The sequence below is a fragment of the Aythya fuligula genome, chromosome 7, assembly GCF_009819795.1.
Source record: "Aythya fuligula isolate bAytFul2 chromosome 7, bAytFul2.pri, whole genome shotgun sequence".
Lineage (NCBI taxonomy): Eukaryota > Metazoa > Chordata > Aves > Anseriformes > Anatidae > Aythya > Aythya fuligula.
In genome coordinates, this window is record NC_045565.1 from 14516522 (window position 1) to 14543182 (window position 26661).

Here is a 26661-nt window from a genome sequence, read left to right on the forward strand (position 1 = left end):
CACAGTGAACTGTTTGTAACCGTTATGTGAACAAAAGTTGTATATTTAGTCTTACAATGTGGGAAGGAAAAAAAAAAAAATCAATTTTTCAATCCTGAATATACTTCTTATTTTAACCCAAATGATACATTTCCTAATGAAACTTGCCAGAGTAAGATATGAAGGATAGTTTGCTGTACTGACGTAACAGAATGCTCCATCTCCTTCTGCTTCAAGCTCATAAATTAAAAACACAAAGGCAGCTGTAATTTAATCATTAAGTAAATATCCCACAGGTTCTTTGATGAGAAAAAATATCTAAGGTTTTCAAGCCCCACCAACGCTGAAGAGAAATAAATCATCTTTGGGACAATTCAGAAAGTCTCATGAGTTTACTAGGCACTTTGATATAATGCCATTTGATGCATTAGAAATGAAGCATACCTTAAATACACTTAAAAATTGAACTCTGATAACTTAAGGACAGGTTCACTGCCTGCTAAAATCACACAAAACCTTAGCTACAAAATGTATCATTCATAGAATGGGGTTCAAAAGAGTGCTCTTTTTGAAACATCATTGGAACTTTATTTGTTAAGAAGTTAAGATGTTCCTAATGGCAGAGTTGATTGCAATTTGTGTGTTTTCCTATAAATACTTTGTACTTGGATGCTGTGAATAACAAAGATAAATTCAGACAACTTCCTCTAAAAGCTTTATACTCTCCCTAGTTCCTTCAAAGAGAATACCCAGTCCTCCAGCCACATATGTTTTTGAGCTTTTTTTCCCCACACGATGAATCCCTCGTTTTCCCCTAAAACAGGGACATGTAACCAAAGTCACCTCACCTTGAATGTTTTATGTCACTGAATTGGGGAGGAGGGGAAAAGGGGGGTGAGGGGAGGGGGGGGGGGGGTGAAAATTTGAAATTCAGAGAAATGACAACAAAAATATTGGTGGAAGTCTTCTTAAGAGTTGTAAAGGATGCTTGGATCAGAATAAGTTTGTATATGCATACAAATAGATCAATAAAGATTTCAGATGTGGAAGTTGAGTGTACAAGGACTATTCTACTGCTCCTAACATCCAGTGAAAACTTGTTGTTTTGTACAATACTGCGTAAGATTTTCAATGGCCAGCCTGAATAGGACTACCTACAATTAGCACTGTGTTCTGCAACCCAACCAGGCACAGAATTTAATAAAACTATTTTCCTTGTATATTAACACCATGAGGTTAGTGTCATCTTCAACTAACATTCAGGAACTAGAACCAGAATCTGTAAGCTCAGTATGATTTTAAGGGAGCAGATGCAATTGTGCTGCATCCTTGCTTATACCAAGGGAGCAGTTTTAGAAACCCATTAAGCTAAGTTCAGTATTTCTTACAAAATATCCTTTTGGCCTATATATTTCTGGTAAGAGAGGAGGTAAGAGGAGAAATGTCAGTCCTTCTCTGGAAATAAATTAATTATTTTTCCTGAAATAACTCATAAACTAGTTACAAATTGATCATGTTCTTGGTCATTAATGAAGAGAGAATGAATGATATGCTCGAGCTTTTAGGAGATGACCTCATCACTACCAGCCCAGGGTGCCTCTTTGACCACATTTTGGCTGACTTTATAGTGTGGGGGAGGATTACTGCTACAATGCACTGGGGTTCTTGACCTGGCAATAATTAATAGCACACAATCTCTCTTGTAGAGCTACAGGAAAAGCAGTATTCAGCTGCTTAAACACAACCTTGTACTGCCCTATTAGCCACCCTATGGCGACCTGGCCTCCTACAGTGACTGAAAAGGCTTGTGCTCCCATAGACACTTCTCCTATAGGGACCTGCTGAATACTTGAAGGTATCTAAAGTGCCATCAGATGTCTATTTTTATACACTTGTATTGTTTCCAAAGTGACTAGAAATATTAGCCAGTATCAGGTACATTCATTTTACTTCGCCTTTTGTTCTTGTCCTCTCTTTCTAGCCATCTAATTTGACTATGTCAACACTAAAAACACATTGTTATCTCACAGCAATATGCTGTGTGATGTGCTTACACCACTTTTGATATGACAAAGACATGGTCCTTTATCCCTAGGTCTTAGCACCTTAACTTGTAACCTGCTGATTGCTGCAAATCACAATTCCATTGATGTCAAAAGGAAACACCTGTAAGATAAAATTCACTTCTGTGGAACCAGGGCCTATCGCATTATCACAGATATCAATCAAAATGTCACAGTGTAACCAAAAACATTTTGCTAATGGCAAGTAAATCCAATAACTAGAGGAATAACTATTTGTAGAGAATGACATTTTGAAGCTGCTCTATTTCATCATTCTTCGGACTGGGTATAGTAACTTCACTGCTACAAATTCAACTGCATCATAAGAGAAAATTTCTTGAATGTATTATTGTAATGAAGGTTAGTACTTTATATATTGTAATGAAGGTTAGTAAAAAAAAAAAAAAAAAAAAAAAAAGGATCCAGTAATTTGAATCACACAGAAAGACCTGGTAAATGCTCCAAATAAATACTTTCTCTTCACCTTCCATGCTCCCAAAGAACTGGGGAGGGAGTGTGTGTGAGTGGGAGGGCGATGTTGAGCAAGTAAGGGTGAAATTTACAGCAGAATAATAATAATAATAATAATAAAAAAAAAAAAAGAACAATTACCCTGCAAACACTGGGCAAAATTTCCAGTAATTGAGATCCTAGGATTTATACCAAGACCACTGAAAACAGAAGAGAACACAGGGATGCAAAGGCAATGACTCTAATAATGTATATATTATGAAATGTAATTAATAATTTCATAGATGTTGAATTGAACATGGATGTTAAATTAAACAAAGTTTATTATCTAAAATTGTATAAACCTACCCCTTTTTTTTCTTCAACACATCAGCAACCTAAAACTATGTAGCAATGTTAGATAAATTGGCGTGAAAGAACAACTCATAATTGTGAACGCATGATAAACAAAACTATTTAAATGTTCACATAATTCTGCCTTCATATGTGAAAAACGCCTTTCTAAAAAACACTCAGTATAACCTCTACCAATGAGAATACCAAAGAGCTTGGTAAACTTCATATACAACTCTGTCTATATCATCATCTTCCTGATAGCATGTTGTCCTTTACTACAAGATACACTACTGTGAAGATCACAACAAATTATTTTTGCCTTCATTTGCAGTGGCCCCTGTGACCATGTTTCTCTCTAACATTTGGTAACCTTTCTGACTGTTCAGCAAAACAGCAAAGCCAGTTTAAGAACACAGTGTGCACACACACTGCAGAACTTGCCATGAAAACTATTTCACATAGTCAAAACAATTAATAATATAAACTCAGCTGTGATGATTATTTCCAAGGTTTGAACCAGATGCTTCACATTTAAAAAATTACAAGTAAAACCTTTTCTGATTTTCTCTCTCAGAAATCTTGCTATGGCTTTATACCATTATAACTGGACCTTTGTTTTATGGCTAGGAATTAACATATATTCTGTCCATTACACTCAGTACTACTACAATTTCAATGGGAATGACTCATCAGTGTGATTGAGAGCATGAGATATATCAAGCCTGGAAATCTAGGGAAAAAACACTACCTATAGAAACAAAAGAATAGACACAGGCTAGCCCAGAGTTTTGCCAACACAATATTACATACAATTTATTTATTTACTTATTTTACAAAATGCAGCATATTAACATCACCTACCCCCAGCAGTATTGTCATCTGATCCACTGCATTAGTTTTTTCAAAGGAGGAACAATGGAAGAATGCAGTGAGCTCTGCTTGTACAGCAGCAGTATTTTCATTTCCAAAAGAAAAACAAACAGAACTTTAGGATAAAATTCTAGCCATGCTGATCCATTGGTAATTGAAAACAATTATAATTCTTGCCCTAATGTCTGATATCATCGTATTATAGTATATCATAGTATACTGAATGACAATTTGTCAACTAGACTAAATCAGTAAATTATAAGACAAAAGTCAGACTATATGTTTGCAACATCTAAAAACTGAAGTTTCCTTAGTTCTCAACCCACAAATAGAAAATATATACATATATTAAAAAAAAAAAAATAACAGAGGCGATAAACTCATGCTAGCTTAGTCATGGTAGCTTCTTCAATTAGAAGTTAACGATATACACTACCTATTGCCATTCACCAGAGAACCTCCAAGTGCTTTACAAATATTTAAAAAGTCTTATAAAGGATGAATTCATTCACTACTATTGAAAGACAGACACCTTTCAGGTGCAAAGTAGCAGGTGGTTAACTAGCACACTGCAACACTACATAACATTTTAGGGCAGAAGGTGGAGAAGAATGCCTTAGTAAATTGAGACTGCAGAGAAATCCATGGAGGCAGAATGTAATTACATGAATTGGAATCAGGCCAGGGTTCCAAGTGTAACACCCCTTCTATGTGAAAAGTGCACTGGGATCATTAATGGCTAAGAGGACACTGGCTTCATGAAAATCATATACTTTTTTTTAAAGGAATTATTTTAGGAAAGAGACATTACCTTTTGCATACTGTTACCTTCAATTGTAATTAGATATTGAAATGTAGTCTACATAATTCCATCACAAAGAACTATACATGTATCACTTTTTCAAGAAATATCACCATGAGAACAAACAACAAGGAAAAATCTTTTCCCCCTACCCTAACAAACCTATGACCCACGCGTCTATTCTTCTTTTGTGACAGATGGAATTACAGTAGGTTAGGCAAAGAGAACACATTCCTTTGCTATTTCAACAGATGCATGCTATCAGCTTAATCCCCACTGTTTCAACTCATTGCTTTTCTCTCACTTCACTGACTGATGATCTCTCTTTAATCATGTGACCTACTATAAACCAAGACAAAAAAAAAAAGAGAGAGCAAAACTCAATCTACTTCTAACTATCTTGGGTGCTACTTAGAAGTTGGTACTTACAACTTCTTCACAGCTAAGATTCCAATCTTTCAATCTTCAATTTCACTATCACAACTTTCTTCCTTTTTTTTTTTCTTTTTTTGTTTGTTTGTTTGTTTGTTTGTTTTTGTTTTTTTGGGGGGGGATACTGACCCTTCTCTTCCTGCTATAGCAGACTGTTCTAGATCGTATTACTAATTCCAGGAGCAAAAGCTTACCCCAGATGATGCACAAATTCACAGACAGATCAAATTTATTATTAAGTTTCTTCACTAGGACAGTATGCTATGTAGCTAGTGCTACACTGGTCTGGTATTGATCCAATGAAATGACAGAGATCTATTGCTCAGTAACCTGAACCACAGAATCAACAGTTAAAATGCTTGTTGCTCAGTAACCTCATATACTGTAAGTCCACATTTCCTTCTGCACAGTCTCACAGGTACCTTCTATAGACTTTCATCAGCCATTTGAAGAACTATCAGCTTTCTGTTTATTTGTCTAGTTATACAACTTTTCACATAAATTCTCAAGCCCCTTATTACCGCTTTGCACAGCCACAGTTATTAGATTTACTGTTCCTTTAAATCTTATGTCACTGATTCACCCTATAAGCACCATGAGATGTGATAGACTTTTTTTCTCTCAGTATTGTATCAAGCCATATCCATATTTTGAGAACTCATTTTTGTTACTGAAAAAATTGGGGACAGCTCTAGTGACTTTTAAAGTCTTCTGAATAAAGTATCATTGTATTTGTGAATATGACTGCTTAAGTTCCATTTCTGGATTCACTGTGCTAAGTGCTGAGCTCACATACACAGAGTAAATAGCAATTATGGACTCTTCTTTAAAATACTTAGACTTTACAAACAGCAAAATGGACACCTCAGTGGGCCAAATAATAGCATGATGCTGCAATGTCTTGAAGTTAATATTATTTACTGCGTCACAGTCTAGTCTGGAATCTTAAATTCCTAACTTCGTTCTGTTTCACTGTGTGAAACCTTGACATATATGACTAAAATGCAGTGTATTTTGTAGAAGCTAACACAAACAGATAACTTACTATCTGGCAATGCATTGACACAATGGATCTTTACACTTTTAAAAGTCCTTTGCTTTATATCTATTTCAAATGCTGTAAATTCGTAAGTCAAGACTTCTACACAGTGGCAGTAAAAGGAAAAAATTGAGAGCAATTAAGATACTCTCTAAGGTTCTTTCTGCCACTTTTTATTTACTCTTTAAAACAAGTCCTCTTTTCCTAATGTAGGAAGGGAGGGAAAATGTTCCATGAGATACGTTAGCAGAAATGCTTTGCATACATTTCTGGAAGCAGAATATATGTCTTTTTTAAAAATAGTTAAGGATAAAAATCACTAAAAACACCCCTTATGCCTCATGTGATTTTAATGAAATTTTAAATAACATTCATCACTTTGATAAAATAAAACTTTCTATGAGTTTAAACACAATACTGACAATGATCCTAAAACGACACTACAGATTTTAGCTTTCCTTATTTCTTAAGCTGTACCACTAAATATTTACTCTATCATAAAATAAACTCCCTCTACCCGCCAAGTAACAGTGTGAGCACGAATCACATACCCTCAATAACATGAACAGCAGATATTAGACTTGTCTTTCTATTTGACGGTCTCCATTTAGTTCCTTAGAGAAAGAATGTTATGTCAGGCTTTATGATTATAATTTGTGATGAAAAGAATACATCTGAGGGGAAAAAAAAAAAAAAAAACCACATCAAAACACCTATACTGCCATCTTTTGTTGTACAGAGTTTCCTTTATACCCACCGGACAAGATGTGCTTGGTGAAGTTGCTATGAAGCAGAATACCTTTCACATAATAAAATGTTGATTACTTGGAAGTACACCCATTTATACCTGCTAATGATTCGTTCCTATGAACTACAAGACTGTTATATATGACTAAGAGCACAATGCTTGCTTTTGCCACTATAAACGTAACTGATAAAAGTGTTAACCTTAAAAATACAGGAAGACAAAAAAAATGCTGTTGGGCAGAGGGGTTGCAAAATACTGGGAAGTACATGCATTTATAAAAAGCAAGTACTAATCAATTAAATTTATATTTAAAGAGAGTTAAGACAGTATGTATTTATTCATAGGAACACATTTCAGATATAATGGATGCGTCCACATTTCATCATCTAGATTAAATTATCATGAATACAGACCTTAAAAATTTTAAGTTATGATATGCTTTGATACTTCACCATTTCATTTTGTTTATACATATCATATACAATGTAAAAATATGGAGTCTTAAAATGGATTTTCAAATTATATTCTTTTTCACATCTCTAAGTTTTAGAGATGTGAAACATTTAGAAGCACAATTCTTATACAATTTATGAACTAAAGGAGGGTACAGTTTTAAATGATTATGTCAAAGAAATGACAACTGTACTCTTTGTAGGAACAGGGATGAATAATTACAAAGCTGGCACATAATTAAGCAATTTTGACTGCCGTATTCTTGAGCTGTCGTTTTGATGTGAAGTGCTGTCATGCCCAGAAACACACTTCATGCTGGACAGGCATCTTCCACTTTGATCTACACTTATGCCAGTGAAATGAGGTCATGATCTGGTCATTAAATAGGGCTTCTACATCTTGCTCAATGCCTCCTATCCAGCTAGGCTTACCCAATCTTTATTAAAATCAGGCATGATACTATGTTCAATATTTTGACAAAGAAAACACAAACATCACAGAAAAAAATGAAGTTTAGCTCACTTACATAGAGAGATGGAACACTGCATTGTAATATTAAACTGTTTTCTAATAAATGACTGCATCTTTCCATAAGACAGTCATATCACAAACAGATGCATTTTAAACAAAGGATGAAATGAAGCAAAGCACAAGAAAGCTCAGTGTTCTGTTAAAAATATGAAAAAATAGAGAAAAATGAAAGTCTAAAAATTTATACAAAATAAAATATTTATGACTTAGTGATGACTGGTGATTGCTAGATACTTTCGCATTTCAGTAAACACAAGCTAGTCAGATGGAAATTTCTTGCTTTTATTCTCATTTTGTGTATTTTTTCTTGGTGGGGTATTTTGCTCTCCCAAGTATTTCATGTCAAGACTAAAATGAAAACAACTCCCCACATCACAGCCCCTTTAGATCATCAGTCTGCTTTTTATGCTGAATAAGCCATACCATCTCCTGCTTACCATAATGGGGAGGGGGGAAACATGACTTAGATTTAGATTTTTTTTCCCTGAAAAAGCTAGTCTGATTTGTTCACTGTTGACATTACACCTGGCAGAACAATATGTCCATGTATCATAATTCCATTCACTAATATGAATATTAATCATACCAACTTCACTCCTGGCAAGTATAGTCTGAGACAATAACTACTACCTTAGGAGGATGGAAAAAAATGTTCTCAGGAAGCTCATTATCAGCAGGGTCTTGCATCACTAGGTCAACATACTAAGGAGTTTTTCTGATGACTGTGTGCTGCAGCCTTCCTCTTATTTTGGATCAAGCTGTATCATTCTCTAACTAGTTTCAGAAAGCTTAGAATATGTTACCACTAGTTGGGTAAATTGGGCCAAAGCTCATCAAAATTCTCAGCAATTACATTGGAGGGGAACTGGTGAACATACAGAGGGCACAAGACACATTCCCTAAGGAAACCTGAAGGACAGAGCATAAAAAAGAACAACCACATTATATATTCAATATATAACATATGATAGAATTTGAAACCACAGTTATTGTGCACATCATATTTGTAATATATAGAGGAATGCTGCTTGCTTTGAGTATAGCTATAAATAACTGTATACATACATATCAGTATCTGAAAATATATTCGCACAGAAGACTTTAAGAGCGTTGTCACACAAAGAGTTTGCATGATCCTAGGAAACATGCACAAATTTGAAACAATTTTAAGATGTTTATAAAACCTCTTAAATTGGGTTCTGCACCCAATTTCATGTTTGTTTTAAATTAGCCACTTCTGTAATATGTATATAATATTGTATGATGAGGGTAATTTTGCAGCACCTTAAGAATCATTAATTCATGCCATGAAAAACATTTAGAATGATTTTACCATGAGCAATTTGTATCAAATAGTTTATAAAGAAGTAGAAAAAAATTAGAAGAAGAAAAACTTCTGAAAATTTGATGAAATAAATGTAGGTTTACTCATAGTGGGCAAATAATACAAAACCATACAAAGGATTCCATTACAGATATAGAAGATTAAAATGCTATCCCTACTTTTGTGAAGCAATTTACCCTTAGCTACTGGCATTAAAAGAGGTTTCATCCAGAATGGTCTTACACCTTTACACTATTCAGTTGGTTCAATTTCAAACAGCAAACTCAGATGAAAAATATAATTGCTAATAAAATTAAAACAATACTTCACCAGATCTAACATCTGAATAAACAGAATTATAAAATCACACAGCATACGTATGCCGTACTTAACACTTTCAACTGTTGCATGTGGCCAGATTCAGTGAAGATATTCAAAACAGCTTAGACCTCAATTGTTTTATCTATTACACATATAAAAGCTGAAATAACTAAAAGTAATGGTAAACAATATTTCAAAGCTATACTCGTATCAGAAGTGTTAACATTAATAGTTATAAATTAATCATTCTGAATTAATTTATTATGCACTGCAACTGTACTTGTGATAATGCATTTATCTAGCAACACTGTTATGCTACCAAACAGTGCATTTCCATAACTGCTGCATTATTATTCAGGATTACTGGAAATCTGCAATAAATTATTGATGGTATGTTTTAGAGAACAAAACAGAAAGCAAGTAGACCAAAAACTCGAATGGAGTTTTGAGATCCACAGCACTAAAGCACTCTGAAGCTCAGAGTATTATTATCTCCTGTTGATCAACAATAAAAAAAGAAGGTAAAGTGTAGAAATCACATTCCTATTCTGTTTACCTCAGCAGAATGCCCAGAGTTTATGCAAATGGTATCAAAAACTCAGATTACTGAAACTGCATCTCTGATGTTGCCAATGCTTATTAGCAGGACACCACATTAAGTAACATCACATTAAGTAAATTAGAATCAGCTGTTCCACTAAAAGCCAATAAACACCATAGGTGTGAGCACTGCAATAGACATTTGAGTATAACATACATGGCAGGGCACAACTTGTCAGAAAGTTTGCATTCTTTCACAATAGCACATCACATAGTTGTCACATATCTTTAAATAAAGATAAAAGGCAAAAATATTTAAAGCTCACTGTCACATATTAGTTACTTTATTATATGAAACAAAGGTTGGAACCCAGAAATTTGATAATGTAACCAGACATAACTTAAGCAGACGTAACAGCAAAGTTTGATACTAAACCAACAAAAATTATGAAGTTTTTTGTCCCTCACCTGACCACATTTACCAGTCCTTTGGTCTGAAAAGTTCTTTTTTTTTTTTTTTTTTTTTCTTAATAAAGTACATAGACAAGCTTTGGGAGATGTTTTAAAACAGCATTAATGAATAACATATTGTTATATTTGTTTTTAATTTACTCTCCTACCTTAGTATCTTTAGGTTTAACCACTTTCATGAAGGCACCTCTCACCAGGGCTTCCTCTCTCTCTCTCCTGGTTACTTTCCGAGTATCAAGAAATTTCAGGTTTGTCAATTTGTGCAGAACGAAGTATCTGCCAGACAGCAAAATGAACACTTAAAATCCAGTAATAAACAACAATATACTCACAGAATAAACGACTAAAACACAGCAGCAATAAAAAGCAACAGCCTTTGCTTCTTTATCTCTGTTTGCCCTTTTCAAGTAATGTAGCTTATGTAACAAGTTCCTACAATTTATTGTCTCAAATGAAACTTCTTTTAAGTGCCCATGGCAATTTAATACTGGGTAGATTAGGAAATTATCAACAGACATGTATGTCATCTGCAGCTATTACTGAGGTATAAGACATTTTCATGAATAAAATAAAATGGAAATTATTTTTAGATTGCTGGTTTAGACTTCCAAGTAATTTTAAGAATTCCATCCCATGTTGCAGCGAAACACCAGTCTGAGGCATTGGAATTACCAGCTATCTGCCTGGAAAGAATTCCTAGCAGTCATATGCAAACACTTCAGATTTGTTTCACATTTTCCTGAAACACAAATGACCAGTGACATTAGAGATCCATGTGAACAGCAAATGAGGGGGAGGTGTGATTTGTCTTCTGCCACACATCCTGGAACGCACTCCTTTGTCTTGATGGGAGTGCATGTCAGTGTTCAAAACTCTTTAAAAACAAGAATTAGTCTAGAGAAGACATCAGGAGTTATTCCCAGGATGTGCTCTCCAAAACTAAATTTTGACACAGGCACCATTTGGAAGCAGAATTCTGATTTGGTCTTGCTAGGAAGACAAGGTGTCCTTAAGGCATACAGATCCCAGCTCAGGATTATATGCTGAAGCACTCAGGAAGAGACCATTTTTTGGTAATATTTTCATAACTCAAAGTTCCTGTTAGAATTAATCAGTATTCTACTTATCCATTTTACTCAAAGTACAGCAACATTTTAGCCTCAAAAAACAACATTGGCTCCTTGTACATAGAAGAGAACATGGCAGATCAGAAACAGAATAAGGCACACAACCAGAGAAAATCAAAATACCAAGCCACCTCAAGTATGTTATTTACATTTAGTCAACCAAATGTGAAGCAGACATTGCAAAGTGAGGAAGTGACAGACTTCCTAGCAGGGGGTAGAAAGGTGATTGATAATGTCCCCCATGCCTAGTTGCTTTTCATAAACCTGCAGAGAGACTGCATAACCATACCAATTCCTTCTGGCAGCAGCAGAATGAAATTGGAGTAGTAGAAAACTCCACTTAACATAGTATTTTGAAACAGAACAATACTAAAAAATGTGTTTTAAAAGGTAAGAGTTGCCTTATTATACTATCCCTGAGGCCAGATAGACAACTGAAAAAGACTGTAAGCGTCCCCGTCTACAACCAAGTAAAATTTAATGCTGTGAACAAACCTTTCAGCCAAGTACACCTTTCCTTTAAGGCAATAGCCCCATAAATTGCTAAAAAGTGAACTGAAAATACTCAGTGCTGAAATGCTCAGACAATTTAAATGTGAATCCTGACTCTATGACATTATGTGATATCATAAGAAGAGTAAGAGAGTCACTTCACAAAACAGAACATGTTCTAAGACCATTTCTTAAGCAATAGCTACTGATCTAGGAGCCTGACACATTCTCAGCCTCCTCCCAGCTTTCCTGGCTGCCCTTCCAGTCCTCCCTGGCATTTTGCTGGCCCTTATCTTTCAGTGAAGGAGAATCTATCCGTCTTGTATTACTGGCAGAAAAGCTCTGATGACAACAGATTCTTTCAAATGAAGACATGTACAGAAGGAAACAATATGTCAGGAATGAAGAAGAGTGAAGCTAAAAATGAGTAAAGACACCCACTAAGTGTAGGGTGAGAAAAGATGAATATTCAGGTGAAGAAAACATCAGTATTAGAAAATCAGCAAATGTTTAATGATGGAATGAAGTATGCCATTGAAAAGCAGGCTGCAACAAAAATGACAACAGACTAAGACAGCACTGTCATCTTTGCTGACTTTGGATCACAGCCCTAATGTCAGTCTCTCAATCATTTCAAAAGAGCTTAAAATTATAATAGCATTCCTTGATACAAATGTATTTCTATATTTTCAAGCCATCCTGACTGCACTTCAGAAAAACAGAATTAGCACCAGTACTTATTAATTCCAAAAACAAAACCTAAAAAGCCATTACCCAAAGAAATTAAGCCACAAACTACATCACGATGTTTAGCATTGATTTTTTTTGACCCTTTAAGCAATGCAAATATTAAAAAGTTGCAATGAAGTTATCTCATCAGTAGAACCAAGGTATATCAGTGATTAACTCTTAAAAGCTGCTTTGAAATAAAATGCCACTTATTCTGATTGCTTTTACTAAATAAGGAATAAAATGGATCTGTATTATATGATACTATGAATATGGTACTTTTTCATTAAATAAAGGAAAACGTTTGACTTCCTGTATATATTTTAGCTAGAAATATGAAGATGGAGCTTCAATCTAAATGTAACAAAATTTTGCCATAAAAATACAGGAAAGGATAAACAAAGCCCTGGAATGAACACTTTACAATATCAATTCAACCCTTGTAAATTTAATCCAGGGTTATTTGTTGCACAAAATCTCTTTACTGTGATGTATGACTTAGTTACTAAGGTTATCACAGCAGTATCCTAAAGTTGCATAGTACATAAAACATTTCAGTTAACAATGCAGGGAGGTTAACTCCCACAGATAACCTACTATCAGAGGGTTAGACCAGATGACATGCCTCTGTCAGCTTTCAGGAGCTATTGATGGTTCAATCAGTCTGTTTTGAAGGTAAAGTACAACAAAAGGGCACTAAACTTATTCAAACTGTCAACAGGGACTATCTGGAATGTTGCTTGCAGGTAAGTAATTTTGGGTGTTTTAAGACTATTATCAAACACCAATGGCTGCAGAAAAAGACAGCTACTAATAACACAGAACGCAGCCATCATAAAATACTTTATGGCAGGTACTAGGATCCATAAATTTCATGACACATTGCACCTCTTTCAGACTTCTAAAATCACTACTTAAGAGAATGGTGTTTAATGAAGAAAGATCCATCTACATTTTGCATTATAAGTTTAAGATTTATTATGGGTTAGAGGTTGGGGGACAGGGGGGACAGGGTTTCCTTCCCCCCCAACTCCTACCCCCCCCCCTCTTTTTTTTAAGTCATTTGGTAAGTTAGCACTGCTCCATGTACTCTTAGACTACTATTACTCAGCTTAACATCTTTGTAGTGGCATTAAAGAAGGATACCAACTTCAGTGATGAGAATAAAGATGAGCTCTAGAGAGAAAAAAAATAATACAAAAACAATGGCACTAGTAAGGTGTTTAGAGATCCATTTGTCACTGCCTGTACACCGATACTCTGATTCATGGTGGATTAAGGAAATGAACTATGTAAGAAAAGTTGCGCCTTCTTTTTTCCAGAATCATTTCCTTGCACCTTAACCCCCCTGTGCCAAGAGTCCTGTGAAAATAAACTAATAACAGATATACAACACAAACAAGAACACTAAGAGATTGAAAAAAGCAGTGAAAATCACATTTCATGTTATTTATGTCTTAGTTAAGTGAAAATGACAATAAAGATTAACAATTCGTTTAGCAATTACGTAAGTGTTACATGTAATTATTAGTGGTTTTTTTTTTTTTTTTAACAATTTTTACAGAGGCTTGTCAGTATATTTGAAAAGTGGGATGGGCTTGAGGGGGCATTTGCAAAGGAATGCAGTGTGTTTGGGATTCAACTGCTATTGACATTGGCAAAAGCTCAGTGGGGCAAAACCTTCCTTTGAAGAAACTTATTGGAGTTTAGAAACGGACAGGACAAAGACAGCTTTGAGATCAGCTATTGCAATTTATTAAACAACACACAATTCTAGTTTATGTAAAGAAATACCATCTGTGATACAGATTCTTTTTATAGGCAGTAACAAATCACAGGCTTGTATTCTTAACTCTGGTAACAAACAGGGAACTTAAGACCTCTCTGTTACCTTGCAAGTTTATTCTGGTTATATTTCTAGTTCTCTACCATATTAACAGTCATTACTTTAAAATTACTTTACTTTACTTTTACTTTACTTTACATTACTTTAAAAGTCCTTGGGTTATTCCATCACCCCAAAAGATTGGTGACGATTCGTACAATCTTTGGAGATAATTTCACAATTTAAGCAAAAGAGTTCAATAAGAATGCAAATGTGTTCCTTAAAAAATCACCTGGAAGAAAGGAACAAATCTATTTTAAACATATGTAAGAAATTTGTCAGGTTTTTGATCAAAGGTGTAAATGAGTTTTATATCAACTCATTTTTTTATTAAATAGCTACAGCATAACTTCATTCAGATCTGTTATTTTTAGTAGCCATGTAAGTTCGGGCATAAAAATTCTCAGAAAGTTTTAATCCATTTCTTAACAGTACTCTTTACCATTATCCAACAATTCCAGGAAATTTCTATTCTAGAGCAGTGAACACCATAACAAGAAAAATCACATCACGTCTCATAGCATCTGAAGGCCTAGATTCATTTATTACCTCCCTTGGAAAAGCAGACAAATTGTAGAATATGGTTGGCCTCCTGATACTGACAGATACCGGCATCATCCATGAGCCACACTACAAGAAAATCTTAAAAGTGGCAATAAATTACTTTTGGAGATAATGTTTTATTTTCTACTACTACAGGAAAAGAATTGAAAATTTGGATGTGCTAGAGTTTTAGAAAAAATAAACTGTTCCACTAAACCTTAATGGAATATTATGCTTAAGAGCTAGATTTTGTATAGTCCTATATTTCGTACTTGCAATAACAAAAACTGGAATATAAAACTGTAGTACATGCTTAATATTTAAAAATGAAAATTAATCTGAACTTAAAAAATATAGAAATATTTACTGAGAAGAATGCAGAAATGTCTAGCTCTACCCGTATCATCTCCTGGAAGATGTTAGTTATTGCATTATCCTGCACATCCATCCTGTTACTGCATTCCCTCTTTTTGATGATCATTGAACATAAAACTAACATACTTATTTCCAACTTTGAAGGGCTGATTATGCTCTCAGTTACATTACTGTAAACTACCAGTAATAAATAACTTGAAGATGGCAACTCTGCATCAACATTCAAATGGGGAGAGATGAAAACAAAGATCGAAATTAGGATCAAATAAGTTTATGAAACTGAACTAGATTTTCTTCCATAATTATTTCTTCTGCACCACCAAGATAAAAGAGAAGTTTTTCCCTACACAAAGCAGCACATTGCTGGCTGCAGAAATTCCATCTGTAACAAAGCTTCCTCAGCAGAGTTAAGAAAACCAGGTCATGACTTTAAACAGCCATCTTCTAGAACAGAAGGCATGATGTTAGAGGTTCACATAGCCTCTACTCAAACTTGGTGCTAGTTGGTGATGGCCAAGTAATTCTTCAAATCATTCAGAAATTCAGACCCCTCAAAATACTTTTACCTCCTCTGCTCTACTTCAATATAGCAATCTGTATGAATTAGAAAAATCTCCATACACGTAACAATAGTTACAGATATGCTTTGACTTATTGCATTAGTATGGACAAATTTGGGTATTCTGGACTTCAATTTATCTATCTGGAAAAAAAAAAAAATCACATTATAACAGCCCTTGCTCCTAAATCCTTACAATGGCTAACCTCAGGTGGAATTTGTGCAGCTGATGTCTATTAAATATACTTTTCTTCTTCGAGGTACTGTAGAAATCACAAGGCCTTATGTAAACAGTGAAGTAGTAGAGATTCATAGATTATACAGATATGGGATATTTAGGGCATTTCTGTATGGCTACATAAAATGAATATCACAGTGCCACAAACTGAAATCCCTCCTTCTAAAAGAAAGTCTCATTAATAAGTTCAATGACAACTGACCAAGCACATTAGTGTTAGTCTCATTGACAGGTGAGGACTTCTGGTCTCCTACTATTTCTTGAATATGCACTTATATTACTATACATTCAATAACCAGACCATTTAAAATAAATGAGGTTTTGTCTCAAAATTATATATACATATATATTAAAAATAGCAAGAAAGCTGGAAACTCTGTAAGAGGACTCAATATTTCACAGAATCAAATGGAATGGGAATAGCTGATTTAGCTTGAAAAGCTAATCCATACAAAACACTTGCACTTCCTTTCTTACTGTTATATCTTAAGAGGACTTCATAAGGTTATCACCATTTGCTCCCCCTGCCAAAGATAGCGTATCTAGTATATGTGCTTTTAAGCTAATTTAAAATAAACTTGGGCATTTGTTTCCACTTGCCCTTGTTTCCATGTCAACAGCACTTAATGAATGCATCATTCCAGGAAATGTCAATAAGTAGCAAAGAAGAATGAACAAGCACTGAAAACTTCACACACAGCATACATCCTTCACAATCATATCGCTTTAATGAAAATAGGTGAGGTCACCTGCAGCTTTAGCAACTCCCATGTAATACATTCTGACCCAGATGATTTTTCACAGTTCAGTAACATCATGTTTGAAGTTTTCACTGCAAACAATACACCCACAGGACTGACCAAGTGTGGGTACAAGAGAAGCAACCAGCAATTATTGTGTTGACTTCTGTTACTTTGATCTCCCGGTCACGACCTTTGCTTTCACGCAATCTTCAAAGTAGAGATTGTAGAATAGGTTATTTTAGAATGTGCACTGTTTTGCAAGCTATTTTTTCTGTGTGTTTGTTGCTTCCCGTTTAAGGCAAAAGCTTTTTATGTCTTTCCTATCACCATTAAATTTTAGATATTTGGCTTTTAATTCCAGCAGTAAGGAGCAGTTGCTGAAATTTTCCCTTGCCCTCACCCCCACATAACCTTTTACAAAATATCATCTCTCAAATGCGGAAAATAATAAAAATAATTAAATAATTGTGAAAAAAAAGAATAAGGACTGATAGTGCAATATTTCCTTATGAAAAAGGAAACTGTAGCCATTTTTATAATGATGAAAAAACCATGACTTTTTAAAATGAACCATACAAATTCGTTCTAAAAATACCACCGAATGAAACTTTCCATTTTCATTTTCCTCTCCAAGCAAAAGTTTCATGAGTAAGTACAGAAAAGTCATCGGCTTGTTCTCCTACAGATTTGGAAGTAAGGAGAAATAATAACAAGGCATTTGAGGGGAAAAAAAAAAAAAAAAAGAAAAAAAAAGAAAAAAACATAAAAAACCACAAACACTTCACAGTTTCTCTTCTATTCTTTTTCAAAAAAAAAAAACTCACTCAAATGTTACCAGGTTTCTTAGAAAAAAAAAAAAAAAAAAAAAAAAACTGAGAAAAAGTGACAACAAAGGTTTTGGATAAAACCTATTTCTAATGAAAGAATAGGCAAAAGCTGACCTTCTCGTAGAAATGGTACACCCCTGGATTACCTGAGAATCCAGATCTTTACACCTTGACAAAAAACAGTTTTACACATTATACAACTATTTTTAATAAACTTATTGTTTTTAAAAACATGTAATATTCCTTTTTTATCTCTGTTGCTAACATCACAGCAAATTAATAGAGAAAGTTTTTTAAGAAGTTGATTTAGTGCAATTTTTTACGGTTGAGATTTTGGGGGTTTTGCAGATCTTTTCAGTTTGCAGGAATGCAAAGATTAAATAAAGCTTTGATTTCTAGCACCTTTCTCTTTCTGGTTGAGGAATTAAATAGCCTGAACTCTAATTGAACTCAGTAGGAATGAAATTAAAGCTCAATGAAAAATGAAGCTGTGGTACCAATGGCCACTGTGATAATTTGCAAAAAGTTCCTGTTCAGAACAAAACAAAAACAGTCAAAGTTTTCGGTAAATTAAAATGTTTATGTCACATGGGTTCATTGAATTGCACTGCTTTAATGTTTCCGATGTTAGAAATTTTCTCTAAGAAGTCTCTAAAAACTAAAAATCTTATGGAAAAAATATTATTTCAAACCCTTAAAAAACAAAACAAACAAAAAAAACCATCAAATCTACTTCAAAAGATTGCTGGTAAGATTTGAAGCAATGCATTTTTTAAAATAGAAATATTTTCAAACCCAGACAGCTTGTTACTGCTAATTCTAGAGATAATCTTTTAAACTCCGATGAAGGAAGAAAAAATTCCGTGTCTTTAAGATGCTTCAGAAAATGTATTCAAAACTGAATAGCTAGTACAGTCCTTTTATTCAATTCCACCGTTATTCCTGAATAGTGATAGGTGAATATATTCCAGTAAAGATAAACATATATATATAAGCACACGCACACACATTATTTTTATTTGGTTGGTTTTGAATGTAATGCTGTCTGTCTAACATTTCATATAACATAAGAAAGTTATGGAAAAGTATCAGGAAGCTTTCATTACAGCAACAGAACCATAAATCATTCAACTAATTAGAAGTCCATTCTTCTTTCTTGAAAGGGTTTTAATTATCTCAAGTTCATATGGAAAAAAAATAAAAAATAGTGTTTTTTTTTTTTTTTTTTTTTTGTTGTTGTTGTTGTTGTTGTTTTTTAAACTGAAGAGAAAGAACCTGGAAGCAATGTTGCAGTTCCACCAGTGCATAAATACAATCACTTCATGGTTTTGACACAGTGGTTTGCCATGAAGTGACCTAAAACTACCTTGACCTCCCTGAAATCAACATTTTGCATTGAAATGAAACAACAGACATGCTTGTTTTGATGTATGGCTGTGTGACATATTATAAATATTACATCACATAACCACAGAGGATGTCAATCAATAACGAATTTTTTCAGACAGCACTAAATGAACCATGGGTTCTTGCCTCTGAATGGCTCCTTTAACGTACTACTTTTGCTTAAATGATTAATAGGAGACATATTGTCAGAAAACATACTTAAAGTGAAAAACAGTAAACTGTAGAAATATCATTCATTTTTTAAGCAATTCTCCAGTGCAAATGTCACATAAATTTACATAGAGACAGCACTGTTAGACTCCTCTAAGCAGGATAGTAGGCATACCTTCCACTTAAGTGTGAAAGCAATGGGAAAATATTTTATTAAATCTCAGCTGGTCTACTCGTTGAAAACTAAAATACTACAGCTGTGCTAGACTCAAAAGTTGAATTGTTAGGAGGTGAAAATCTTTAGCCTAATGACAACCACGAAATCCTTCTGAAAAGTCTGGAACAAAGAAAAAAATATATCCACACCCAGAAAAGCTGTGTTGCTGTTTCAGTCTACAGCATTTATGAACAATAAAGAGCTGCATCCAATTCATGCAACTTCCCAATAAACCTGCTCTTAGTCTCTTCCACTTTGTGCTGTTTTATACTAACTCCCACAGAATAGTTTGGATTATGCAAAGATATTTTCAGAGCTTTATTTTATAACACTGAACATTGCAAGTGATCTGCTAACAAGAACTAAGCTTGGTCTCTCAATCTCTGTAAGGTTGTCAGCACACTGACCACCAGCGCTGCTTGGCTCTGACTTGCCTTACAGAGACCCATTTTCAACTGATTTGAAAAATGCAAATACACAGAGACTGAGATCTTGTATCAGATGTGACCAAGGAAAGGGATTTATTTTTTTTAATGATCAATGTCTCACTTGCCTAAAGGTTATAGCTATGAAAAATTGTCACTTCAGCATACCATAAGCTTTGGACCTATATTCAGAGTCATCATCAGTCATGAGTATTTTTATTTTTTTTTAAAAATAACCCTTGTAATTTTTAACATTGCAGTTGAACAGCTAGTACTTTATCAGGCTTCCATGTTAATTTCCAGATGACCTTTTGTGTAATCTAGCTCATTAAAATTGCATTATAGAGATAGCTTTCTTCTTCTGATTTGATTTTAAACACTGACTGCTTTCAGTTAAGAGAATTCAGAAGGAGTCTTTTCTTCTTGTTCTTTAACAGTATCTTGATAACTATAATAGAAGAAATGCATCACCATAATCAGACGTTAGCAGTAGACAATGAAACTGGCTAAAAGTCACTACTCACTATAGTGACTTCTTTTTTTATTTTTAATTGCCACCCTTAGTGTATGTAATTGTTGCCTTGCCTTGACCTTAAAGAGGAGAGGTGTTAGGTAAATGTATATGAGCACCCACATTCAAGAGAGCCCGTGAACACCTGCTCAGTTCAAACGTGCTGTACAGCACCGAAATATTTCTTGAAATAGGGCTCCTGAGAGTGACCACATTGAAATGGGTTTACTGAAATTCACAGGTGTTTCACAGCAGAATATGGCAGAGTGCTTTCAAAATATAGAGAGTAAATGATACTTGCTTGGGACTATGAGTTGGGTTTAGTTCGGTATTTCTTCATTTTTAATAAACAAAACTGACATACCCTACTATATTTACAAGTGAAAACACTAACCTGTACCTCTGGTAGTCATCTTCATCCTTTTCTTTGCAGACCAGTTCATTGGGGCAGGCCACATTTCCAAGCAAGCTGAGGTACTGTAGTGAGGGCACAACTTCAGCCAAATGATCCAAAAGGCTTTCTAATTCTGTTATGTGTCAAAGGTTGTGGGTTAAGGATTCAATGACATTAATGAAAAAAGCATTTAGAGTTGCATCACTGCTGATTTAAACATACATTTCAATAAATGACAATCAAATTTAGTATGGCATTCAGGAAAATGTCACATTAATTGTTCCAAGGGCAAACAGGGATACACTTCAGTCAGTTTTTTGGCATGGAATGAAAGAATTTGGCTGTTTTGTCATTCTTTTCTCCTCCTTTCTTTCCTAGGTGGTTCGCTACAAAACATTAAAACTTTGACAAAATGATGGATGCTGTGTGGTAAAATGGCTAGCAATTGCTGGAGCCATGAAACTTTTCCAGCATGGAAACAAACAGTTAGTTTCACAGCACATTCATCACTAATATATTCAGTCCACTGGAAAATGAGGTTAAAAAAAAAAGTCAAACCACAACAACCCACTTTCACTCTCAGAATATAAATGCTTTGAGTACCACAGTAACACATTTGTAATTACTCAATTAGTATATGTGAATAAATGATTCTCTAAGTGCAACTTGAAGACTTAACTGTTACAAAACATGTATTTTACACATGAAGCTTCAAAGTCCCATGAAGTATTAGATTATTCATTAAAGCAGCCTTATATTTTGGTATTATAGGTTTCAACTGAAGTGTATTCCTCAGAACATAAACAATGATGCCACACCTTCAATATTGTGAAATACATTAAAAACAAACAAAGATTAATCATTACCACTGCAATATTGGTAATCACAGCTTAGGTTTAAGTATAACCACAATATTCAACTATTTGCACTTTATTGATTAAACAAACAAAACAAGTTATTTTGTTAAAGTGTAATGTTATAGTCTCTGAGAAATTCATACTACACATTTGTTTTCTTCCATTTATACGCAAAGGAAAAGTCATGGCTCTCCGAAAATATGCCATATGTATGCATGTATATGGTTTTCAATGTTCAAAGCCTGAGTGGCTTAGACAGCAGTAATAATTATTCAAGCCATTAAAGGTTCTGTTTTTTATCCACTCCTGCTGCTGCAAACCACAACTGTTGTTTCAAATCTTCAGTTCACCTGTGTTGCTATTATTTATACTTGATTTATGTGTTTCTCTTATCTTTGTTTCTTTTTTTAGCTGAAATGGAATTTACTTTATTTCTTCACCTCAATATCTTAAGGGCAACAGAAGCAATACAGAATGGAAAGCTCAGCTTCATTGTTAAAAATGTCTTCCTTTTGGTGCCTCAAATTTCGTTTTATTTCCAAATATAAGAACATGCTGACAATTACTAATTTTATTATATTAAAATAAGTATGTCTATACCCATGGTTAATATTTTGTCCCATAAGGTCTGAGGAAATCATACTAAAATATTTTGCATGAGCAAGAAAAATAGGGTTTGGAATTAGTTCTATGAATGGCCACAATATGGAATGTTATACTCTATCAAGCAATCAACTAGGTCCCAACTAGAAAAAATGTCTTGCAGCAACATACAGTATAACTCTTCTTTGTTAGCCAGGATGAAGACACTACCAAAATTTTCATCCTTTCAATTCTGGACCTTTAGATCATATATAAACTTTTGAAATTAAGTATTTTCATGGCTTTTTCAGGAAATATGTGGCTGTGATGGGAAGTTCACAAATTCTTTTTCCACACAGGTTCAAGTTTCAAGGCTTTCTAAAAATTTCCAAGGACTGTTAGAGAAGTCCTTGAATCTGGCCCCCTCCCTCAGCCAGGAGAAACTTTTAATTTCTTGCAGGACTTTAAACTGCACAAAGGTTCCCTGAGATAAATAGTTTATTATTACAAAAGTCAGTTATTTCCATAATGTTAATCACTCACAGAATTAACTGTTGCAAGGTTTGGATCCCATCTGCCCTGCTGAGGGGACACAAGATGTCCACCATCAACAATTTTTTTCTCCTTTTATGGTGTAAAAATATATAACTATTACTCCCTGGTAATTGGTGAAGGTTTATTATGACAGATGTATTCTAACTCATTTAACCACACAGACTTAAGGAAAATACCAAAACATATTTGTATATGTACTATAGAAGAAGAGCATCAACCTAGATTTGCAAACTATAAGATTAAATATCAAAGTTCCTATTGAAAACAAAAGGGAGATATACCATGCTCACTAAAGCTCTTGGGTAACTAACAGTAGTTGATAACCTCCATCTCAAACATCTAAATCTCCCCCAAGTTGGAAAGTAGTGTCTAGATTTTAATATTTCACATGCAAACTCTAAGCATGGATTTTTGAAGCAGAAACTCTCCCATAAAAATTCTCTCAAGGAAAGATGACCAGGAAACACACACCGTGCAGTTCTGTGTGAGACTCTGCCAGATGTTTTCTGTGTTATCGTTTATGCATTTCCATCTACTGAAATAGATGGATATTCAGCATCCTAGTATTATTTCAATTTCAGCTGCAACAGAAGCATAAACATGAAGAACCCCAAGATCAGACAATCACCTGGAATGTAGAAGGTCACTAATTCACATAGAAGTTGAAGCTTTGCAGACTTGGACAGCCTGAAAATCACAGGAGAATAGTAACACTTGAAAATGCTCCAAAAATGGAATCCCAAAGTATTAAGTTTTTCTAAGAAATGATAGGAAAATACAGAGGATCAAAAGCAATTTTGAAGTTTTATTCCCAGTTTCCTTTCCACAGTTGCAGCCTAAAGACTGCCATTTTGGTGCAACCAGAGCCAAAGGGCTACAAAATCCTTCTGTGCTAAGACCAGTTTCAGCTCTGTTCCCTCCAAAAAGGAAAGCCACAATTAAATCCACGCACAGTGCAAAGGAAACATTATTTATTTATTTAAAGCTCATTTACAGCAATTTTTTTCTGAACTGATGTTTTCCTGAAAGCAGTATCACTGGTCACCATATGAATACGTAACAGTTTTGATGAAAATACTTACACTTAGTCCCTATCATTTGAAAATTGTTTTACACTGTTGCTGTTATGACAATTAAAATGCCATGGTGTACCAATCCATCTCCTTATTTAACACTGTTATCATTACCAATCTATTAACACTTTTCTTTCTACAGGATGTTGACTAAAACAAAAAATTCTAAGTTTATTTTTTAAACACTCCAGACCTTTAACAAATAACCTAAAACATTAATTCTTAGCAATGATACAACAACAGTCCTCTCCAAAAGCACAACCTGATCTCCACGAACAATTAACAGAAACATACTAGATGTATTTTAAAATTTCATTCTCATTAAAAGATAATGAGTTCTTGCACCACTTCCAGTTTTAAATTAGGGAAATATTTACAAGAACTGGGTATCTCTCATATTCAGATTAACTTTTTAAAGCTTCTTAATTATGTTACATGTATGCATACCAACACACTTGTATATTTATAGTAGACTGTTCACAGCATACCTATGCACAAGCACACACAACTGGTTACCATATCCTTTGTTAAGAAAATCAAATGCTACACTACATGTCAAAACAATATCAATGGCATTACTTGGAAAATGCTGTACTATAGTCAGCAGTCCAATTAACCTGCTGAGCAAAATTTATCCTAGAAATATGCATGTTGGACTTTTCTATTGTCAGTGACCAATCTCATACCTATTATCATAGGCTTTGAGGTTCTCAAGAAGGCAAAAAAACAGGCAACCAAAAGCCCAAGGCAAATGACATATCACCCTTCTCTAAGAATTAACTTGTTTTGTAGCAGTCTTGCTGCTCTAAGTGTTCAGGACTAACGCTGAACATCCCCAGACTCCATACTGTTTCCTCTCTTACCAATATTTTTGGTTCATAAATTGCTTTTTCAGCTATTATGAACTGCTGGTGAAACCTACACAGAAGCACAACATCTGATAACAGTTCCTAAATGAAATTATTCTACATAATTGCATAAAAATGCTATGCTAATGTAACTGTCCAAATAAACTAACCTATATATATTTCATATCTCACTACTCAGGGGGGTTATTTGTTTTTGTTTTGTTTTTAATGCAATTTGAAGCCTGCAAAGGAAACTGGAATTTCTTTCTGCAACCTTTTCCTCTGACAGCAATTCTTTTTACCAGTCACACTCAAATTGGCTTTATGAGAAAAGTAACCATTCTCTCTCTCTCTCCCTCTCTCTCTCTCTCTCTCAGTGCTTTCCAAGTTGTACTGCCATTTTCTTTCAAAAAAATTGTATTCATCTTCTCAATTTTTTGGCCATCCTGCTTTCCCAAAACAGTTAAGAAAGAGCTATTAGCATTCATGGCCTTCTGTAATTACAGCTTTTGGAAGTTCTTGGAAGCAACAGGACAAAACAAGGAGCAATCACCTGTATATTCAAAATATTCACAAAGTGTTTGCCTAGAGAATATCAGAAACATCACACAAAATTCTAGACTACCACACAGAAAGACACAAAGCTGTCACTCAAAAGTCTTCTTCAACCAATGATGTCATGCAGATGCTGTAGTCCACATAGCATTAAAACTGCTGGATAGCACTTTTACCAGAGTCATAAATGAGTAAGGTACCTGTATTTATTCACATTTGAAACATGTGCTTCAATTAAATTTATCACAAACATGATGTAGCAATCACAAGCGATTCCACAGGCAAATAGCCTTGAAGCAGAAGTTACCAATTCTCCTCTGAACGCAGTATGAAAAGATCTTTGCCACCTGAACGCTTTTCCATTAGAATGTGCTAGGTCTTCAGGGTTGGATAACCACAGAAATAGCTTGCAATATGCAAGTATACATCTTCCCCTTCTCTGTGTGCAATAGGATGTCACACACAGTCATTTGTATGCCACATTCTGGTCTGAACCCTATCTGATGGGGAGATAAGGCCTTGAGACAGGGCCTTGTTCACTCACTTTAAAACTACCATGCTCAAGAAAGAAAAGGTGCAGCACAGGTAATAATTAATTAAGTCCATATATCTTGTGGTCATCTTCCTACATGTGAGTGGGCTTCCTACATGCTGAATAAATACTGTCTACTGGAGTACAATTAGCTTTCTTTGCGTAGCTGAAGTTTCCAATGATTTTAAGTGTCTCTCAGAAAGCCTATGGCTCCCAGGTTGCAGATTTAAAGTTTTTAATGTTGTTAGGCATTAAACTGGAGGTATTTGGATAACGCCTTCAATACTTTAACTTTTGGTTAACCCTGAAGTGGTCAGGCAGTTAAAGCTTTGATTGTCCCTTCCAAATGAGCTGTTCTATTCAAAGATGACGAAAAGGAGATATGCTTCTATTTCTGCAATCAAATTACATTTCTGGTGCTCTAGAGCAGTCTATCCTGAAACCATATATCCTTTCTTTCTAAGATTTTTTTTTTTTTTGACACTATTCCTTCCACTTGTTGCTCAAGGTTCCAAAGACAACATAGACAACGAAGAATAAAGCAGCAGCTCACTGTTTATAAAAATTCTGACAACTTCAGTCAAACTGGTCCAAATGACCACTATAGAAGAGGAGAAGGCTGTATTGATGACTACCTCTCCTTTTCATTGATGTTTA

At 34.5% G+C, this 26661-nt stretch overlaps 1 protein-coding gene across 1 annotated transcript in view; it reads right to left on the reverse strand.

Moving 5' to 3' along the window:
- LRMDA (leucine rich melanocyte differentiation associated) overlaps positions 1–26661 on the reverse strand; it is a 461971-nt gene that overhangs the window by 30412 nt on the left and 404898 nt on the right. Inside the window, exons 6-7 of the mRNA XM_032191153.1 lie at positions 21003–21142; positions 10530–10656 (exon numbers count right to left, since the gene is read on the reverse strand). Coding sequence (XP_032047044.1) covers positions 10530–10656; positions 21003–21142 — 267 coding nt within the window. The remainder of the gene's footprint in view (positions 1–10529; positions 10657–21002; positions 21143–26661) is intronic.